The sequence below is a fragment of the Octopus bimaculoides genome, chromosome 29, assembly GCF_046866305.1.
Source record: "Octopus bimaculoides isolate indiv1 chromosome 29, ASM4686630v1, whole genome shotgun sequence".
Taxonomy (NCBI): domain Eukaryota; kingdom Metazoa; phylum Mollusca; class Cephalopoda; order Octopoda; family Octopodidae; genus Octopus; species Octopus bimaculoides.
Genome location: NC_142956.1, coordinates 20,194,484 through 20,216,000, shown reverse-complemented (window position 1 = coordinate 20,216,000; position 21,517 = coordinate 20,194,484). Strand labels below are relative to the sequence as shown.

The 21,517-nt window shown below is 37.0% G+C and overlaps 2 protein-coding genes across 3 annotated transcripts; both read right to left on the bottom strand.

Moving 5' to 3' along the window:
- Positions 1-3,157: 3,157 nt before the first annotated feature.
- Positions 3,158-4,286, bottom strand: LOC149130439 (muscle, skeletal receptor tyrosine-protein kinase-like; the record flags this gene model as incomplete). Its single annotated transcript, XM_089345732.1, has 2 exons — positions 4,076-4,286; positions 3,158-3,445 (listed from the first exon to the last, which is right to left on the bottom strand). Coding segments are annotated over exons 1-2 (499 nt in total), but the record flags the coding sequence as incomplete, so codon positions are not given.
- Positions 4,287-6,817: 2,531 nt separating this feature from the next.
- LOC106877927 (neuroglian) lies at positions 6,818-20,066 on the bottom strand. Of its 2 annotated transcripts, XM_089345163.1 has the most exons (8): positions 19,953-20,066; positions 17,389-17,762; positions 14,637-14,765; positions 13,230-13,332; positions 11,357-11,550; positions 9,809-9,943; positions 8,201-8,344; positions 6,818-6,974 (listed from the first exon to the last, which is right to left on the bottom strand). In XM_089345163.1, the coding sequence occupies exons 1-8, from the start codon at positions 20,039-20,041 to the stop codon at positions 6,955-6,957; spliced, it is 1,188 nt and encodes a 395-aa protein (XP_089201289.1). In that variant the 5' UTR covers positions 20,042-20,066; the 3' UTR covers positions 6,818-6,954. The 2 variants fall into 2 exon arrangements, with proteins under 2 accessions (XP_089201289.1, XP_089201290.1); XM_089345164.1 differs by lacking the exon at positions 8,201-8,344.
- Positions 20,067-21,517: the final 1,451 nt, after the last annotated feature.

Genomic DNA, 21,517 nt, shown 5'->3' with positions numbered 1-21,517 from the left:
CCATCATCCATGCGAACACATTTCTCTCCTACAACATCACTATTCTCTCTCCTACACTGTCTTGCAACACGAAATACCTCGAGTCTTTGGTCCTCACGGCGCAGAACATTGGCAAATCTTTCCTTATCTGCTTCCCCTCTGGCTAAATAAACCTGTCGCCTAGCCTCCCTTCTGGCACATTGGTACAATTCCCTGCTACCACCGTTCTTCCAGTCCTTCCAAGCCTGTTTCTTTTGTCTAATAGCCCTGTCTACCTCCTTGTTCCACCACCACGTTACTCTGGGTCGGGAGGGGACCTTACACCACCCACAAATCTGGTCGGTGGCTTTCAACAGGTTGTCCCGCAGAAATCTCCAATTGTCTTCCACGTTGTATGATGCTATATCCCCTTCTATTTCGTTAAATGCTTCAAGTAACTTGTCTCTAAGTCTCTGTCCGTTTGCAGGGTCTTTAAGCTTCCACACCCTTCTCCTCCAAGCCTGTCGAATTCTGGGCACCCATTTTGCCTTGATCCCAAAGTCGCTAACTACTAATCTATGTTGTGGGGTACATTCTTCGCCAGGGTAGGTTTTGGCATTTATAAGCCGCCCTCTTTCCCTATTTCTGGCGAGGATGTAGTCGATTTGGCTAGAGTGTCTGCCGGAGCGGTAGGTGACTAGGTGACTGGCAGGTTTCCTGAAGTTGGTATTGCAGACCATAAGATCGGTTACATCACAGAACTCCAGCAGTCTGGTTCCCTCCTCGTTGCGGGAACCGAAGCCATAGCCTCCATGTATGCCATGGAAGTCTCCAGCACGACGTCCGACATGACCGTTGAAGTCTCCAGCCACAAAGAGAAGGTCCCTGTCACTCGTCGACGAGGTAGTTTGCAAGAGGGTGTCATAGAATTGGTCTTTCAGACCATCTGGTAGCCCCGGTTGAGGTGCATAGGCTGAGATGACAGTAGCTAATCTATGATGAAGCACTAGTCTGATTTTAAGTACTCTGTCACTTACTCTAACGACCTCGATTACCTTATCCACCCATTTCTCCGCTAGAAGTATTCCTACGCCCCCGACCCCGTCAGTGTTCCCTGCCCAGAAAATCTTGTACCTGTGTTCTTTGCCTGTGAGGAACCTCGCAGAACCTCCTCTCCATCTTACTTCCTGGATGCAGCACATATCTACGCGTCTCCGTTCAAGCATCTCAACAATTTCACCAGATCTACCTTTCAGCGTGCCGACGTTGAGAGTGCCAATCCTAACAGTATGGGTGTTTGGGGTGTGGGCCTGTAGCCTGGGAAGGGGAAAAGTAGTGTCGTGTACCTGAAAAGAAAACTTGCAATTGGAAGAATTCATAAGCAAAACAGTACCTACAACCTGCAAACATTTCTCAAACTTAATGCGCTACCCAAAGGTAGGGGAGAGGATGGCCAAGGCCACTAGATGGGTTCCGGGAGACAGCCGAGGATGACAGGATGACAGAGGAATGAACTTCCGGTGGAGGGGGTGGGAGGGCGGATTACCGTCAGCGAGTAGATAGGTCTCTTAATTGTAGATTTTAAATATTTGAGAGACAACAATGCATAAATCGTAATTTTTAAAGGAGCAATGAATTCTAGGTGAATAGAATATAACGTAGCATGAATTTAGGAAGCTTAGAAAATGAATAAGTATGAATTTAAGACAACAACTGAATTCAATTGAATTTCATGGAGAGAAGCAAGATAAATAATAGGGGGCAGACTAAAGCGTGAAGGTATGAGATGTTTGAGGCCGTAAATAAATAAAAATCTCTATCTTATCTGCATCTTGGATACTTCGTCGTAGTATGTCAGCGGAGAAGGGATATATATATATATATATATATATATATATATAGATATATATATATATATATATATATGTGCTGAGAAAGAAAGGGAAAGAAGGAGAGAAAGAAGGTGTAATACTTTTCATAAAACCCTTCTCCCTACAGCATCTCCTTCCACTACACCACCACATATCTGCACACCACAAAATTATCATGTCCACACTGCCACCACCACAATCACACGACTACACCACCCCCACTACACTCAAACAACAATACTTACGTAGGTTGTGGTTCACCACTGGCCTTGCATGGAAGTGCCACAATCTCTGACTCTTTAAACAGTACCTGGGCAGGTAGGTTGATTAACATCACAGGTGGCTGGGTACCTGTAACTGAAAGAGAAGAGCATCACTATCATACACACACATAATCATCATAATCTAATCAGCAGCAGCATCATAAGACCCATGCCTCATGCTTGCATGAGTCAAACATAGTTTATTAAGGCAGAATTTCCATAGCTGGATGCTCTTCCTGTTGCCAGCACTCACCTATTTCCAAATAAAGTAATATTTCTCTATAGGTAGCAAGACATGGTTTTGCCAAATATATTTTCAAATTTCAGCACAGGGCCATTACTTTTTGAGGAGAGGGAACTAATCAGTTATATCGGCCCCATTACTTAACTGGTCATTTTTTTTTTATTGACTCTGGACTCGTTGATGATAGGCCAAGTCAACCTTGGTAGAATTTGGACTTAGAATGTAAAGGACGAAATACTGCTAAGTATTTTGTTCAGTGTTCTCACAGTTCAGCCAGCTTGTCACCTTATGTTTTTGTAAAATGGAAGAAATGATCAACTTTCATTTGCAACAATCACATGATAACAAGAGAATGAGACACAAACATACACACACTCAAACTTTCATACATATGCATACATGAGGCAGTTATGAAGGGCTATGAAGACCAAACTCCTAGGAAAACTAACAAAAGTGCTCTTGTTTTATTAAGACAATTCCCCAGCACACAAGTCCTTACTTTCAATGGCTGCTGTGCATCACTGTGGTTTTGGAATAGTTGATCACCATCCCTATTCTGAATATAAGCCCCATTTGACAATCATCCATTCCCCAAAATGAAGAAACTCTTTGCTGGAAACTAGTATTGCAGTGATGACACCAAATCTGCTCTTGATCAACTTCATATTTGCTTTTGCTGACATTTTTAAGCAACAGGATCTGAGCAGTGTGTGGACCACAAGGGTAATTATGTTGAAAAATAAACCTCATTTATCTTGGTCAGCCCATGAACTTTTAAGCTGATGCTTATATATGTGTGTGGGTGAACAAAATGAGCTTACCTTTGATTGTGAGAAGGGCTGAGGCATTGACAACATTCAATCCATTTGTGGCCACACATGTATAGCGGCCAACATCATTTCTGGTTACATTCCTGATGGTCAATGAACCAGTTTTGTAATTCTGGATGACTCTTTCCTCATCAATGTCTATGACCTTATCATCCTTCAGCCATGTGATCTGCAGGTTGTTGACCTCCATGGAGTCAGTTGTGGCAGCACACATGAACTTTGCATCTGCCTCTTTGTTCACCTCCAGATTCGATGGAGAGACTTCAATTCTTATCTTGACTGCAATGAAATATGAATTATGTTTGTGTGTATGTATATACATCCGTGTGTGTGTGCGTGTGTCTGTGTCTTACAAAATATCTGATCTACTGATGTAGAATGACAACTTATGATAGCATGAAATTATAACATTAACATTAACTACTTCATTATGAAGAGTAGAAGCGAAACTGGTTGACTATGTAAATATTTTTTATTTCATAAATATATTTTTCCCAACATAACATTTTTGTGCATTTTCCTTCTTTTCCATATATTTCACATGGAATTTTGGAAAAAATTTTTCTCAACTCTTTTCACTAATTTTTTTTTTACATATATACATACATTTATATGCATATATATATTTATACATACATATGCATATATATGAGTTCAATCTCTCTGTAAGGTATCTTGGACAAGAAACATATATATATATATATATATGTTTCTTGTCCAAGATACCTTACAGAGAGATTGAACTCAGAAACTTGTGACTGCAAATTACACTCCTAGCTAATCACCATCCGTATCTGTTACTTTATTGAAGGACCAGTCTCATAGTTAGAATTGAATCCTGGGGAACACAGACATAGGTGACAACTGGAGAGTGGGAGAATGGCACACATACATGTAAAATGAACCTACCTCTTACTTGGAGACGGGCAAACGCTTTGATAAAATCCAATCCATTTGTGGCCACACATGAATAGAGGCCAGCATCCCTTTGTTTTACACTCCTGATGATCAATGAATTGTCTTTGGGCTTCTGGATGATTCTCTTCTCATCAATGGCTATGATATCATCATCCTTGAACCAAACAACATGCAGATTGTCAATCTGCATAGGGTCAGTCATGACAACACATGTGAGTTTTGCATCTTCCCCTTTACACACCAACAAATCTACTGGAAAGTGTTTAAATTTTGTCTTGTCTGCAAAGATGCATGGTTTATGTATAAATAAGGAGCAGTTCTCCATCAGCATCCTGGAGTAGACATACAAAGTGAAATATGGCTCTTGCAGACATTGGAGTGCCCGTGTTAGCTAGTAACATCCTAGACAGATGGGTGGGAAGGAAATAAGTGACAAATAAATATACTCACATCGAACTATAAGTGTCCTTGTTGCTGAAACCATTCCATACTTGTTGCTAGCATTACAACGATAGATGCCGGAATCTGCTAAGACCAAATTCTGAGGAGATTGTCAGAACAATGCAGAAAAATTAGTGGAATATAAATTCTGAGAATTGTGGAACTATTTTTTTCTTTTTGTTGTTAACTTTAATGATTTAATTGGTTGATGGCCTGCACCCGTTATCTATTTTCAGGGTCTTTAACCCCTTCATTACTGTATTTATTTTGAAATGCTCTGTGTTTCTTTCAATTACTTTAAATATAACAAAGAATTTAGTAAAATAACTTAGTTATCATTCAGTTAGTTTTAGGAACATAAATTGTGACTAAGGTTTGGTGGAAGATTTTAATTCAAAACTTATGAAAACAAGACATTTGTACTACAGAGCCAGAGGCGGTTTCAGCTGGGTTGGTATCAAAAGGGTTAAGATATTTGTGCGTATGTAGGGCGGAGAGGGAAGAGATTATTCTCAAACCAGAGACCTTGTTCAAATATGCACATGGTCAACTCTACTTAAGTTACCTTGTAGTATTCATTCAGAATCTTTGCCTTTTTAGTTCAAATTGTGCTGAAGTAGACTTTCCCATTATAGGTTTGGGTGTAAGTTAAATAGATCCTTGCCCAGACACCAAGTTCATATGGGCAAACTTGACTTGGTCACCTCCACTAATCTGCAACCAACGCCACAACCACATTGTGACCATCTACGAAAGAAAGTGACAGCAATAGCAAGCCTGGTCTACTGGAAGAGTACAAATCCAGTTGCTTGTTAATGATGATGATACTGGGCAGTTTAGCTTAATGGTAAAGCACCTGATGCATAATCACAGGGATGTGAGTTCGAGTCTCATGGCTGGCCGGTAACGTATTTTTCTGCAATATACGGATAATTTATCCTGATCACGCTATTTATTAGCATTATCACGCGTTTGAGAATAAAAACATTTATTTCTGTATCTTTCAATACATCTCAACGCTTCTAAAACAAACTTTGTTTACTTTCATCGTAATAATAATAATAATAATAATCATGATAATGGAGTGTTAACAACCAAGTTCGAGAAATATGTCAGAGAAAGTGGAAGCAAGAAGACCGGATATGATTGTAAAGGACAAAAGATGATAAACAAACAGCATAAGATCATAGATTTTGCAATACCATACAATAATATAAAGGATAACAAAGAAATTGAGAAAATTAAGAATTATGAGGAATTAGGTAGAAAGATGAAGAGATTGTGCAAGACTAAAATGACAGTTGTCGCTGTGGTAACTGGTGCACTTGGCACAACACCAAAACTGCTACATTAGAGGCTAGAAGATTTTGGAATTGAGACTTGCATTTTCAACCTGCTGACAGGGAAGTGCCATCATGTAGTCTGCAAGATCTCAAGAAAAGATTCTTGAGATGTGAAGATATTTGTTGTCATCAAATGTTCTGAGTTCAAATTCCGCTGACGTTGACTTCGCTTTTCATCTTTACGGGGTCGATATATTAAGTACCAGTTGCATACTGGGGTCAAGCTAATTGACTGAGCTCCCTCCCCACAAATTTTTGATCTTGTGCCTAGAGTAGAAAAGAATATAACCAGACTTTCATCATCATCATCATCATCATTTAACGTCCGCTTTCCATGCTAGCATGGGTTGGACGATTTGACTGAAGACTGGTGAAACCAGATGGCTACACCAGGCTCCAATCTGATTATGGATAAAATTTCCTAAAATCGTGCAATTATCAGTCACTATCACAACCTGTGGCTCAAGTTCATACCACTTTTCTATTACTTTGAATCCACAAACCAGGGTAACACTCTAATGCACATTTCTACTGATACAGTCATACCTGTACTTACTACTCTTTTTGTGCTAGCTTCCTGTATTTACTCAAGAGATGGTTAATACTTTTGTCTTCTTTTCCACAATATTGTATTTGAAACTCATATCCAAGGGCTATTTGTGTCTTGTATGCTTCACAATCCCCTCCATCCTTCTTTCTTGGTAGGTAGAGCCTGTGGGTGTTACTTGTAGAGTGATGTGCATCGTGCATCTTGAGCAACTTTGCATGTCCTCTATTTAACCTTACTCCTGTAGCCCTGTCATTGTCCATTTTGTAAAAGGAGCAGAGCATCTCAATACCAGTACAGCCTATAAATTCAATGTCTTCATAACATTCCCTCCAAGCCCAAATCACTACTACTACTACTACTACTACTACTACTGACCTTGATGTTTAGATTGCCGTTGCTCAGTGTCTGGTACCTGCCACCAATCACCTGTTTGCCGTCTTTTGACCAGTGCACATGCACCGAATCACCGCCAGTTGTCCTGCATGTAATGTTTATTGATTGACCCGCAGCATGCTTCTGGGTTTTCTCCTTGCCTTCTAGCATGTCTGGGGCTCGGCTGTAAATTAAGAATGTAGAATAATAATAATAATAATAATAATAATAATTACTAATAAATAATAATTATAATAATAATGATAATGATACATACCCAAGGCACACAAAGCTGTGCTCGGTAGTGAAGTGAAAGCACCTTATAAAAATAAAACTACTGAATAATAATAAATAATAATAATAATAATAATAATAATGTTGCTAAGCATTTTGTTCTGCATCCTAACAATTTTGCCAGCTCACTACCTTAATAATAATAATAATAATTATTCTTTCAAATTTTTGTCACAAGGGTAGCTTGGTGGGGAGGTGGGGATGAGTCAATTACATCGACCTCAGTGTTCAACTGGTACTTATTTTATTGACCCCAAAAAGATGAAAGGTAAAGTCGACTTTGGCAGAATTTGTACTCAGAATGTAACAACAGGCGAAATACTGCTAAGCATTTTGTCCAGCTTGCTAAACGATTCTGCCAGCTCACCACCGGTGAGTTCATTACATCAACCTCAGTATTTAACTGGTACTTATTTTATCAGCCCCAAAAGCATGAAAGGTAAAGTTGACCTCAGCAGAATTTGAACTCAGAAAGCAGCAACGGGCGAAATACCAGAAAGCATTTCATCCAGTATGCTAGCAATTCTGCCAGTTCACCATCTTAATAATAATAATAATAATAGTAATAATAATAATAAAAAGAATAATAATAATATTTCTTGCTAATTTTAGCACAAAGCCTGTAGTTTTGAGGGGAGGGGTAAGTGGATTACATTAGCCTCAGTAGTTTACTGGTACTCTATGTTTATTGATTCTGAAATGATAAATGGCAAAGATGACCTTGGTAGGATTTGAACTTAGAATCTAAAGACTTATAATAATTAACACATGAGCTTGCTACCTTTAATGATGTTTTCTGATTTGGGGACGAGACCAGCAATTTTGAGGCGTGTGGATTAGTGAACTGCATTGGCCCTAGTATGTAACTGGTACTGAATTTATCCACCCTTGAAGAATGTAAGGCAAAGTTGAGTTTGCAAACACACAAGGGGGCACACAGATACCAATGTACACAAGTTTGAGGTGGTGATGGTGGTGGTAGTGGTGGTAGTAGTAGTAGTCGTGGTGGTGGTGGTGGTGGTGGTGGTGGTGTGGTGATATATAGTTATAGGAAACAGAATATAAAAAGGGGAATGAATGCCTGCTGCATCAAGGTGTGCCAGGTTCAATACTCACCGAAGACATTTAGAAAGACATTAGTGAAGATATACCCATGGATATTACTGATATTACATTGGATGGTCATGGAATCTTGGGGTGTGAGGTTGATGACAGTCAGGTTAGTTTTCTGTACTATAAACTTATCTTTATTGGGATATTCTGCAAAAATAAAAGGTGTATACATATGTGTGTGTCTGTATGTATGTAGTTATGTATATATATATATAGAGAGAGAGAGAGAGAAAGAGAAAGCTCAAACAGTTTGATTCAAACTCCTTGGTACTCTGAGTTTCAAGCATGATGCTAATTCTCAGCTGTTGGATATCATGCTTGATACTCAGAGTACTGAGGAGTTTGAATTAAACTGCTTTGATCTATACATGTAACTCCCAATAAATGTGTTGAGTGCTCTACTTTTGTTTGTCTACTCAATTGTATGTATGTATATATATATATATATATATATATATATATATATATATATATATATATATATATATATATATAGTGTTAGGGAAAAGAACCAAGGTTCATGAACTCATCGATGAAAATCCACTATCACATGTAGAAAAATTAATAATTAAAAGCACAATAAATGAGTATAATATAAAACAAAGTAAATATCATAAGATAAAGATAGTATCTTTATCTTATGATGTTTACTTTGTTTTATATTATACTCATTTATTGTGCTTTTAATTATTAATTTTTCTATATGTGATAGTGGATTTTCATCGATGAGTTCATGAACCTTGGTTCTTTTCCCTAACACTATATATTTTTATATATTATAATCTATAAAGCTCAATTTAATTTAAATTTTTTATAAATTGATTTGAATTGAGTTTTTTACCTGTAATTTTGGATTTTGTCCCTAATATTATTATATATATATATATATAAACACACACACATACACACACATTATATATACATATATATATATATTTGTGTGTGTGTGTGTGTGTATCCTGCTATATATATATGTATGTATGTATATATATATATATATATATATATATATATATATATATATATATATATATATATACTCACCTATACAATGAGAAAGAGGGTGAGTGAGAGAGAGAGAGAGAGATACCACACATTAAGATAAACATTTTCCTGTATTTCAAACTTTAATAGTTGAAATAAATTTCATATGAAATGCATTTATACATCAAAATATATCCTTTTGATTCAACCTGGTAAATCTATCCAAAGTTATACATACACACACACACTCATATACAGGTTGACATTAAAAAATTCAGCATCCTCCGGACCTGAAGAGTGCCAGATTTTCAAAAATGCTGGACTTTTTATGGTTATATATGCTGTATATATTTAAGAGAAAATTACTACCTGTACAATCCTTTAAAGAAAGAAAATTAAGCACTAAGTGAAAAGCAAATGAAATTTTAATGTTCACTAGCTAAATAAAATAGTTCTACAGAATTTTAATTCAGTTAAATAAAATCAATCCTCAGAATTTTAACCTGGTAAATTTGAAAATGTGCTCTGAAATCCGTGCCAGAAATCTGAAAGAACTGGATTTTTGAATGTCAACTGTATACACATATACACCATCATTATCATCTCATCATCAGTGTCACTACTTACGGTAAATATCTATGCCATTGATGTACCACAAGTGTTTACTGATGGGAGGTTTGCTGGTTCCATTACAGGTGAAGGTAGCTGAACCGCCATCACTGGCCACAATACTTTTTGGTTTTGTGGTCCATTCAGGTTTAGCTGAAACACACAAAATTAACAAAAACAACTGTAATACCAACAAAATCAACAACTACAACATTTATTGTGTTATCACACCATCACTCTCTCTTCTAACTTGCTCTCTCTCCTATTTCTTTGGTACTGTCTTTATTTAGATAATATTTTCCTAAATCTCATAACATAGAACTTTTAGCACACATAATGTTAAAGTCAGATATGCTTGCTTAGATACTGACAGCTCCAACACTGCATTCCACAACAGAATAAAACCATTCACCCATACTCAGTCCTATGTGTATGTTGTTGTTGTTGGCACTCCGTCGCTTACGACGTCGAGGGTTCCAGTTGATCCGATGAACGGAACAGCCTGCTCATGAAATTAACGTGCAAGTGGCTGAGCACTCCACAGACACGTGTACCCTTAACGTAGTTCTCGGGGATATTCAGCGTGACAGTGTGACAAGGCTGACCCTTTGAATTACAGGCACAACAGAAACAGGAAGAAAGAATGAGAGAAAGTTGTGATGGAAGAGTACAGCAGGGTTCACTACCATCCCTTGCCGGAGGTTCGTGGAGCTTTTAGGTGTTTTCGCTCAATAAACACTCACAACGCCCGGTCTGGGAATCAAAACCACGATCCTATGACCGCGAGTCCGCTGCCCTAACCACTGGACCATTGCGCCTCCACCCTATGTGTATACTACCTTGTAATTACTGACAACCTAACAATTGCCTCTCAAAATCTGTGATCAGTGGAGCTACCATCATGCCATTTAATGACATCATGAGCCTATGTGCCTATGTAGTAACATAGGCACAACATTCAATGACTTCAAATAACAATATATATATATATATATATATATATATATATATATAGTCTGTTAAAGTCTGTCATACCGGCCATGACGAAGGGAAATAGCCCTGAAACTCGAGTCGCCTTTATATATATATATATTTATATTTATATATTTATATATTTGATCCTTTATATTGAACACTCAATATTTCATCTACATTCAATACTTTCTTTCATGGTGCCATCCATTTTTATGTTATTTTATTTTATATTGTATATTGTATATTATATTATATATTGTATATTCCATATTCTATACCCCACATTGGTTCTGCAGGAATATAAATAAAACATAAAAAACAGACAGTGTTGGAACTCTTTTAAGCAAAATAATATATTCCTCTATACACAATCATACAAAAAAACCCACCTTTTTTGTATTTATTTTTACTCGCATATATATATATATATATATATATATGCCAAACATACTCCTTCATGTGAAGTGACAGGGTAAATTCCATCTATTTCCTATTTACACACACACACACATAACAGATACGCATTGATACAATATAAGACTGAAGCCAGTAAAAGAATAAAAGAATAACGGAATAATTATTCAGGCTTACATTCAATCTTCACTCTCATGGCTCGTAGCAATATCTGACCAGAGCTTATTTCACTTGCATGGCATTCATAATTTCCCTCATCCTCAAACCTAGCATCCAGAATATTGAGTTGATGATTAAAGTTAGAAAATGTATACTTTGTATTCTGCTGTATCCTTTTATTATTTCGGTACCACCTGATCTCTGGTGTCGGACTGGGAATGAGAGAAGAAACACCGAGAATGACTGTTAAAAGTAAGTATAATATCTTATACACTTTGAATATATACAAAATAAATTTATACCCAACAAATACAATCAAAATATATTGATAAATGTTATTATGTCTTAGGAGAGTTATAACAACAATAATGTGAACACATGTACTGACTTGAAGGGAGCTGGAAGTTATGGGTCACTGAAAAGGTTGTGAACATCAGCAAAACAACATTGATAGATAAACAAACAACCAATTGATTGCTTAACCAACACAGTAAACAGTGATCGGTTAGGTAATTGATTAGATATTTAACCTATTGACAAATGATAAAAGTAGTGGAGTTGAACCGGTGCATGTGTTATTACTATTGGTGTAATGGCTCTCCCAAGACACAACATTTGTTTCAACACACGAATTCAAATCTAGAATACTGCAAACTAAATAGAAAGACAAAATGTATTGATGAACGTGAAATAGAAAGCAGACCTGGAAATGTGAGGACATATCATGGATGAGGTTGTGAATAAAGATGAATGAACTTTGACAAACAAACAATTGATTGTTTAACCAACTCGTTAAGCAAAAAAACAATTAGTTAGTCAGATAACACAGTGTAATATAATTTTTGACCTTGGGTAGCAACTATTATTTCCAATTTGCTTTCTCCTAGAAAGTATGAAAAATGGCTGATATTTCCTTCAAGCTCTGCTTTTGCTATGATATTTATTCAAACCCCAAAGAATCCCTCCCAACACATGGCTATGATGCTCCCCCACTGCTTCTGATCATCATCAGAGATGCATATATTGTCAGCCACTAAGGAATATGCTCAAGTAGTTAAGGTCAAGCAACTGACAAGCAAATTTGTGGTATTGAGCAGAATATTTGCTATAACGATATTTCTGCTTCAGCAACTCAGTGCTGAGTCTGTCTGAAATGTAATGGAAAATAGGTCAGTTTAAAACATTGATGACCAGGTCACAAAAGGAAAGTTTGAAGGGAATAGTTGTCATTTCCTTTGATTTTTAGATAGAAGCAAATAGGAAATAATAGTTACTAACCAAAGACAAAAAAAAAAAAAAATCAAAATTTTGTTACACAGTGTAATTAACCAATTGGTTAACAAAAAAGAAGTGATATTGAATCAGTGCATGTGTTTATTATTATTGGCATAACAACCCTACCAAATAAAAAAAAAGCTCAAAATACAAATATAACAATATATTTAAATGAAAACTAAAAAACTGCAATCACAAATCACCTAACATGAATTAGCTTCTGATTAGAAAAATTATTTGAATTAAATTATTCATTTTTATCATGGAACTTGAAGTAGATAGGACTACAAATAATAAGCATATAGAATATTATCTCAAAAAAGCCCCTTGAATATAAAGGGGTCAAATGCTGTTAATGATAGTAATGGAATGTGTATTGTTGGTGGTGGTCATGTATAGATGATGGTGTTGGTGGTAGTGCATGGATGATGGTGTTGATGGTAGAGGTGTGTGTGTAAATATTGTGGTGTAATGCGTTTAGTAGGGTTGGTAATGGTGGTGGTGGTAGTAGCATAAAGATAATGGTGGTGGTTAAAGAATGCTGGCTGTTGTGTCAGTAATGGTGGTGTGGATAGAGGTCTATGGGATGAAAGGAATGAAGCAGAATTGAACTCACTGTCCACCGAATATACACTCCAGCTTCACTGTGTCTCCCTTCAGAAAGACCATCTCGTTAGGGCTAGCACTGAGGATATGAAGCTGGTGGTCTTTTGGCTGCTCTGAAAGTAGACAAAAGATAAGGTGCTCATACATATGCAAATATTTTGCTTAGGTATTGCGATACTAGTGACCTGATGTTACAACTCAAATTACATATACTTGAGAATGAAGTGTTTATGAAGTACAGAGCAGTAATAGGAAATCATGAAGACAAATGACTAAATAATTGTCTAATGAATTACACACACACACACACACACACAAGTTATCTGTAAAGTGTATCCTCACTCCATCATGTCTTATTCTCCCACCAGTTGGCCAATCTTGAAAAAAACCTTAATATATCTATCTGTCTGTCTGTTTATATATATGTGTGTGTATATATATATATAGGAAAATGAAAAAAAGCCAGAATGCTGAACTGGAAGCATAATTTAATAAAGATTTTTTCTTTACATTGATAGAAAGGAAATATAATGAATTTAGGGTTTTTGTTTTTGGCGCAAGAGTCTATGTGGCCACTGAGTGGAATTTGGCGGTATTGAGGGAGGTTTATTTGTTCCTTATGGACAGCTACTCTTCTATGTAATGGGAGGCTCGTCTGTCCGATATAGAAGTTTTGGCAACCTGCGCAAGTAAGGACATAAATTAGGTTACCCGAGGAACAAGAGAAATTGGTTTTAATTTTAAACTTTGTTCCTCGTTTGAAGGTAAATTCAGAGCCTTCAAGTAGGTAGGGGCATATATATATATATATATATATATATATATATATATATATGCATGCTAATACATGACCCATGTTGGACTTCTCACTCATATCATTATTGAGCCTGGAGCTTAACCATGGTCTATCCATAGCACTTACTTAGTGTCCACCTGATACCTTTTGAGTCTTCCTGACACCAATACCTTTCATACTCTTTATATATATATATATATAATTATTGATAATAATATGACAACAAAAGAATGAATGAGACCTTGATATTATGTAAATAGAGGAATTTATCTGTAATATAATATGTGACAATTATTTGGTTGCCATAATAAAACTCCAAGTTTCGGATGTCAGGGCGGAAATCTGCTCTGGCACCTTGTCAGTTATTAAGACAAACAAAAAGGCTATGAAGAATCCATAAGCATTTTTGTTTGTCTTAATAAATGATGAGATGCCGGTTTCACTTATTAAAAAAGATTTTCAAAAGTCAAGAGTGAGGTTTTTTTGTGTATCCTCAGTGGTGTCAAAAATTATTTTACAAAAATGTATTCAAATCAAGGGATAGTCTTTGACAATGATAAGAAACAGTTTGAAGCTTTGTGTATCCTTGAGTGTTCATTTGGAAATTAAAGTAGATCTCACCTGGTAAGGTTTTCAAAAAAATGGGTTTACCCACTGTGAATGCTCGTGCAAACATATTGGAAGCCACACAAACATAGGCAGTGTCTTTGTAGGAGTCTTCTTCTTGTACATTAACAAAGACAAGGTTGGCTGAAAGAGAAAGAGGGGAAGAGGTGTGGAGAGAAGAATTTTATGTGTATTTCTGAGTGTGGAATTATCATTTTATATTAATACTTTAATACTAGTGTCTTCGTCTTGGTTATTTTAGCCACAATATCTCTGCCACGATGCACTCCATTTTTATGCAGGCCCTAATTGTATTTGGTAATGTTCCTAGAATATGGAACCTCTTGATGGACACTACTGTATTTTGTTTTTCCAGATGTCTGTTTGTAGATGAGAATGGATAAAGATATTGCCAGAATTTAAGTAGAGTTTGAGACAAATGACTAAATAATTGTCTAATGAATTACATACACACACACACACACACACACACAAACACACACACACACACACACACACACACACACACACACACACACAAGTTATCTGTAAAGTGTATCCTCACTCCATCATGTCTTATTCTCCCACCAGTTGGCCAATCTTGAAAAAAACCTTAATATATCTATCTGTCTGTCTGTTTATATATATGTGTGTGTATATATATCTCTTTTACTCTTTTACTTGTTTCAGTCTTTTGACTGTGGCCATGCTGGAGCACTGTCTTTAGTCGAGCAAATCGACCCCAGGACTTATTCTTTAGAAGCCTAGTACTTATTCTATCGGGGTGCCACTCTGATATTTACATCATGGTTGATTCCCTACACATCTACTATCCTTAGCACTCACAAATAACTGAAGTATTTAAACTCATAGTTGTAAATCTATCAATACAACATTTGTATGATTCTGTGTTGGATATACAGATTTCACAAAGCAAGGACAGACACAACTGTCTTCAACAATGTACTTCAAATTACTCTCAATGACTTCCTATGACTTCCACGAACTCTCAATGGCTCCTACAACTGTCTCTTGTCTCAACCAATATGATACTCTTTTTAAGAGTTCGGTTGGTCCATTCTTCCAATCCCACAGGGGTGTCAATAACTTTTTCCACAACAGCAACTATGTACAGCCATCTTACATGTAAGTCAGTGGGGTGTTTCAATTTAAAATTTTCCATCTTGTACATTAATATTTTGAATGAAAGCAGTAGCAGGGTGGGGTTGGATGGGGTCAATCATATAAGATAATGTAGCTCCAGATTTGCTATGTCTGAATAAAAGTCCAAACGGTTACAGCTAGAACATCTTGGATCATAGGTCTGTCCACTGGATTTGGATTGAACTGGGATTAAATAACAACAACACCAATAACTATAGTCACTAACACTAACTACTATACTATACATTAGGTAATGTAGTCCTAGATAAACAATGTCTTAATAAAAGATGGGACAATGGTAGCTGGAACATCTTTGATGATAGAAGATGATAGGGCTGATCCAAGGCAAATTAACTGCAACAACAAATAATGCCACAAATAATAACAATCATATTATACATTATTTACAATATTTGATATATACCAATTATTTTAATTTCATCTCACAGGGGAAGGTGGTCTCCATTTTTCCATCCGTGATCAGCTATACCTGATTTTTCAACATCTCTTCATGTCAAAGCCTTACAATGTTACTCTACCCTTATTTTGAGTGGGAAGCATGTTTTGCCTTTGTATAACCTACTACAACTGCATGGGATGGAGTACACACAGTCTTTGGTCATATTCTCTTTTACTGGTGGTTTTATTCGAAGGAGATATTTGCAAAGTTTTGTATTATGTCCTGAACCCATGCTTAGTGCATGTTATTAATACATCCAGGAATGCTAGCTGATTGTCCTTTTTCTTTTCCATTGTGAACTATATGAAATACTTTATTGAGTTTACATGATCTAGCAGTACTTGGACATCTTCCTGGTGGAGCCAGAGTATAAAGGTGTATACAGTGATGACAGTGTATACAGTGATGCATAGAGCATAATGGTTAAGAGCATGGGCTGCTAACCCCAAGATTTCAAGTTCAATTCCGTAATAATAATAATAATAATAATAATAATAATAATAATAAAAATATTCAGACAAATACATAACAAAAATACCAGGACTTACAAATATATATAACATACAGAAAATTGCACTACTGGGTACTGCACACGTTCTACGCAAAACACTTTCAATACAGTAAACATAAGAGCACCACAGCAAACCACAGCACATACCCAAGGCACACAGAGCTGCGCTCGGTAGTGAAGTGAAAGCACGTTATAAAAATAAAACTACTGAACAATAATAATAATAATAATAATAACAGCATCAGCAAAAAATACCGTAAGAACGAAAACCCTGGGTTGGGTTCAAAATTACACCAAGACACCTGATGAATGCTGGAGAGTAAATCAGCCAAAATGTTGTGGTAACAACAAACAAGATGAGGACACATATCCGTCCAATGTAAATAATATAAATAATGTACAGAATTCCTCATCTCTAAAATATAGAACAGCATTATATTATACATTAGATAATATAGTCCTAGATATACTATGAATAAAAGATGGGATGGCCATAGTTGGAACATTTTTGACCATAGGTCTGTCTAAGGATTAGGACTGACCTGGAGCTAAACAACAACACTGATATCTAGTCATCAAAGAAGACAAAACAGTATTGGTAGTGGTGGTCATAATAAGAAGGCAATACTGACCTTCGTGATCCATTAGGATTCGTTCAGTGAAGTTAAAGGCCTTGGTTGACCCATTATTGTGTTTCAATAACCACGACACATTGGCCTCAGGGTAACTGGTTGGCTTGTTACAAGAGAGGAGGAGAGATGCCCCTGGTAATGCAGTGATGGTCTTTAGTATCGAAACGGTGTATGGATTCAGGAATGCAAAACGTAGTTCAACAATGCCTGAAATGGCCACTCCATAAGAGTTGTTTGCAAAGCACTGATATATGCCAGCGTCTTTCCTTTTGGGTTGCTTGAACACAAGTGTTCCCTCGTGTGGTACGGTGAGGATATGTCTGCCATGTCTGCCAGCCATGTTGAAGTCTTTTTTGTTCTTTTTCCACGTGTACCTGGTTGTAGGAGAGAGGGAAAAAGATGAAGATGGAAATGGGGATAGAGAGTAGGTGGATGTACTTATAAATGAAGTGATAATGGGTGTGGATTGAGAAAAGTAGAAAGGAGGACAGGGGTCTGTCTGTGTGGGTGTTTGCGTGAGTGTGTGTGAGAGAAAGAGAGAAAGAGATACAGACAAAGAGAAAGACAGAGAAACTGAATAGCAAGTTTAAAAACAATGTGAAGAGACAAAAAGTAGACACACACACACACACACACATGCATGTGTGCATACACCCCCCAAACATATAACCATACATACACACACGTGTGTGTATATATGTATATATATATATATATATATATATCATCATCATCGTTTAACGTCCACTTTCCATGCTAGCATGGGTTGGACGATTTGACTGAGGACTGGTGAAACCAGATGGCTCCACCAGGCTCCAATCTGAATTGGCAGAGTTTCTACAGCTGGATGCCCTTCCTAACGCCAACCACTCAGAGAGTGTAGTGGGTGCTTTTATGTGCCACCGGCACGAAGGCTAGTCAGGCGGTACTGGCAACGACCAAGCTCAAAATGGTGTATTTTATGTGCCACCCGCAGAAGAGCCAGTCCAGGGGCACTGGCAACGATCTCGCTCGAAAGACCTTACACATGCCGCGGGCACAAGTGATATATATATATATATATATATATATATATATATATACACGAGACTAGAAAAACAGCCAACAACTGATGAGGGGTTGTTCTTTATGTTGTTTGTTTTGTTCTCCATTTGTGTCTTTTGTTGTTCGAAAGAATAGTTCATGTTCCATGTACTCGTGCTTCATATTTTATTGTTGTACACGTTTCATGACGTCCTGTGCCCACATATGCTTATATATATATATACGTATAGATGTAAGTATGTACATATACATATGTATATATGCATATATATATATACATATATATATATATATATATATATATATATATATATATATATATATATATATATGCATATATATATATATATATGCACATACATACATACACATAACTGTCACTAAATGGCGATCGAGAATTCTTAATACTGACATCAGTTTTGACAATTTCCATTGCCTCATGAGCTAAGACTGACTCAAACTTCAACTATTTTTGGACGATTAAGGTCCCTGTTAGTGTATATGTTCACATTTATGTGTGTTGACTACAGCATTAGACCATTTTAGCTCTTATTTCTAGCAATATAGGTGTTTCTAACACCCTAGTCACATTTAGTGACAATTAAATTCCTCATAGATAGATAGATAGATAGATAAGGAAAAATAAAGATATGGCTGGTGTATGGGATATTGGGTTTCATGTCTGTAAAGTGCTTAGCTTTGCAGAGCATCATCAAACCCTAAACCTGTTGGCCTATGGCCTCTATAGCAAGAGGCCTCTCTAGAAAATGGAGGAAGAAAAGACTTCGCTATTGTATGTCAACAACAGGGGATTGTCTCCTTTTGGCTGTTATTTGTAATTGACCCTGTTAGTGTGTAGATCTCGGGAGACCAGTTGGAATTTCCTGAAGTGCAAGCAGGGTCCAAGGACTTCCACTCTGGAGCTAAGGATGTTCCCCAGGTCAAGGGTGTCCTTTGATATCCTTATCCGTTTGGCTATGCACAGTTTACAACACTTGGTTCCATTTATGTAGGGGCCTGGTGTTTCTAGGATTTTCCATGATATTACATGTGGATTTCTGTCATCCTTCAGCTGCCATACATGGCTGGTTAATGATGTAGTGTCTCTCATTTCCGGTATCCTGAAAGAAGATCTGTGGTTGGAGCAGCATTGCTTAAACGTGTTACCGGAGCATCCAATATAATCTATATATATTCATACTTATATATGCATGTATTAATAATTAAGAATGCTAAAAACAGCATCAGCATGCTAAAAATAGCAGTCAGAACATAACTACAACTATAAATCTTCACTGATACATATTAATTGAATCGGGGGAATGAGCAAAAATTCTAAGCCCCTGTACCAATAACGAAAAGAATCATAAATTGAAAAGCCAGACAACCACTTTTCCTAACGCCCATCCTCACGACGTGACTACATTATCTCCACACCACATAGCCACCACTTCTGCTCTACTGCCACCAGAACCACATGATTGCACCACCACCACTACTACACAAACAATAATACATACGTTGGTTGTGGTTCACCACTGGCCTTGCATGGAACTACCACAGTCTCAAATTCTTTAAGCAGTACCTGGGTAGGTGGGTTGATTAACATCACAGGTGGCTGGGTACCTGTAACAGAAAGAGGAGAGCATCACTGTCATAAACATACATAAAATCAACATCATCGTCCATGTTCCATGCTTGTGTCGATTGGACAGAGTTTATGGAGGTAGATTTTTTACAATCGGATTCCCTTCCTGTTGCCAACCCTCACCTGTTTCCAAGCAAGTTAATATTTCCCCATGGCCATACATACTTTTACAAAATATCAGAAATGAACAACAATCATTTGCGTTAATTGTGATGTCAAGGGAAAGAGAAACAAACATTCATACACATGCATACATCTCTCTCTCTCTCTCTCTCTCTCTCTCTCTCTATCTCTCTCTCTCTCTCTCTATCTCTCTCTCTCTCTCTCTCTCTCCATACATACACGCGCACACACACACATACATACATACATACATTGGAGCCTGGTGTAGCCATCTGGTTTCACCAGTCCTCAGTCAAATCGTCCAACCCATGCTAGCATGGAAAGCAGACATTAAACGACAATGATGATGATGATGATGATGATATATGTATACATTTTTGTTAAGGGAAAGTTACTTGAGGTTGTCAATTCATTTGTCTACCTGGGAAGCTCTGTTCAAGATGATGTAAATCTTGATACGGAAATGCACCTGCGAATTCAAAGGGCAGCAAAAGCATTTGGTGGCTTAGAGTCACGCGTCTGGCACCAGCGACATATAAATAACAATACAAAGCTGGCTCTTTACAAATCATTTGTCTTACCATCCCTATTGTATTCCTGTGAAACTTGGACTTGTTATGAAAGGCATTTTAAACTGTTAGAACAATTCCACCAAAAATGCCTTCGTCATATTTTAAAAATTAAATGGAATTCTTTTACATCAAACACAGATATCCTTGCATCTGCAGGCATCCCCTCAATTAAAACTATGATTTTGAGGAACCAGTTGAGATGGTGTGGCCATATTGTTGGAATGGCACATGGATGCATGCCGAAACAGCTATTTTATAGTGAGCTTGCAGAGGGGAAACACTATCGGCATAAACCTAAAAAAAGGTTTAAGGATGGCATAAGGACTACTATGAAGTCACTTGGAATGGTTCCAGAAGATATAGAAACCGTCGCTTCAGATCGAGTTGGATGGCGAACAAAAGTGTGGAATGAAATGAAAGCAAGACTCAAAAGATATATAAGGAAGAATGTAAAGATCGAGAAGGTGAATGACAAGGACCTTTTTGTGTGCACAGTCTGTCTTTAGCTGGCCTCAAATCTCATCTGTGAACCCATGGAAAACAAACTTCAACCAACTATTCTGACTATATGTCTGTGCACACGTTTGAATGTGGTGTATGCCAGAAGGCTTGCAAATCCAAAGGGGGTCTTAAAAAACATGTTAAGATCCACAATGAGCAGAACTTACCTACAGGTATTGGTAGTTCAAATCAGAGGTGCAATCTGTGTGGGTGTTTTTTCAGAACATTGTCTGGTTTAAAA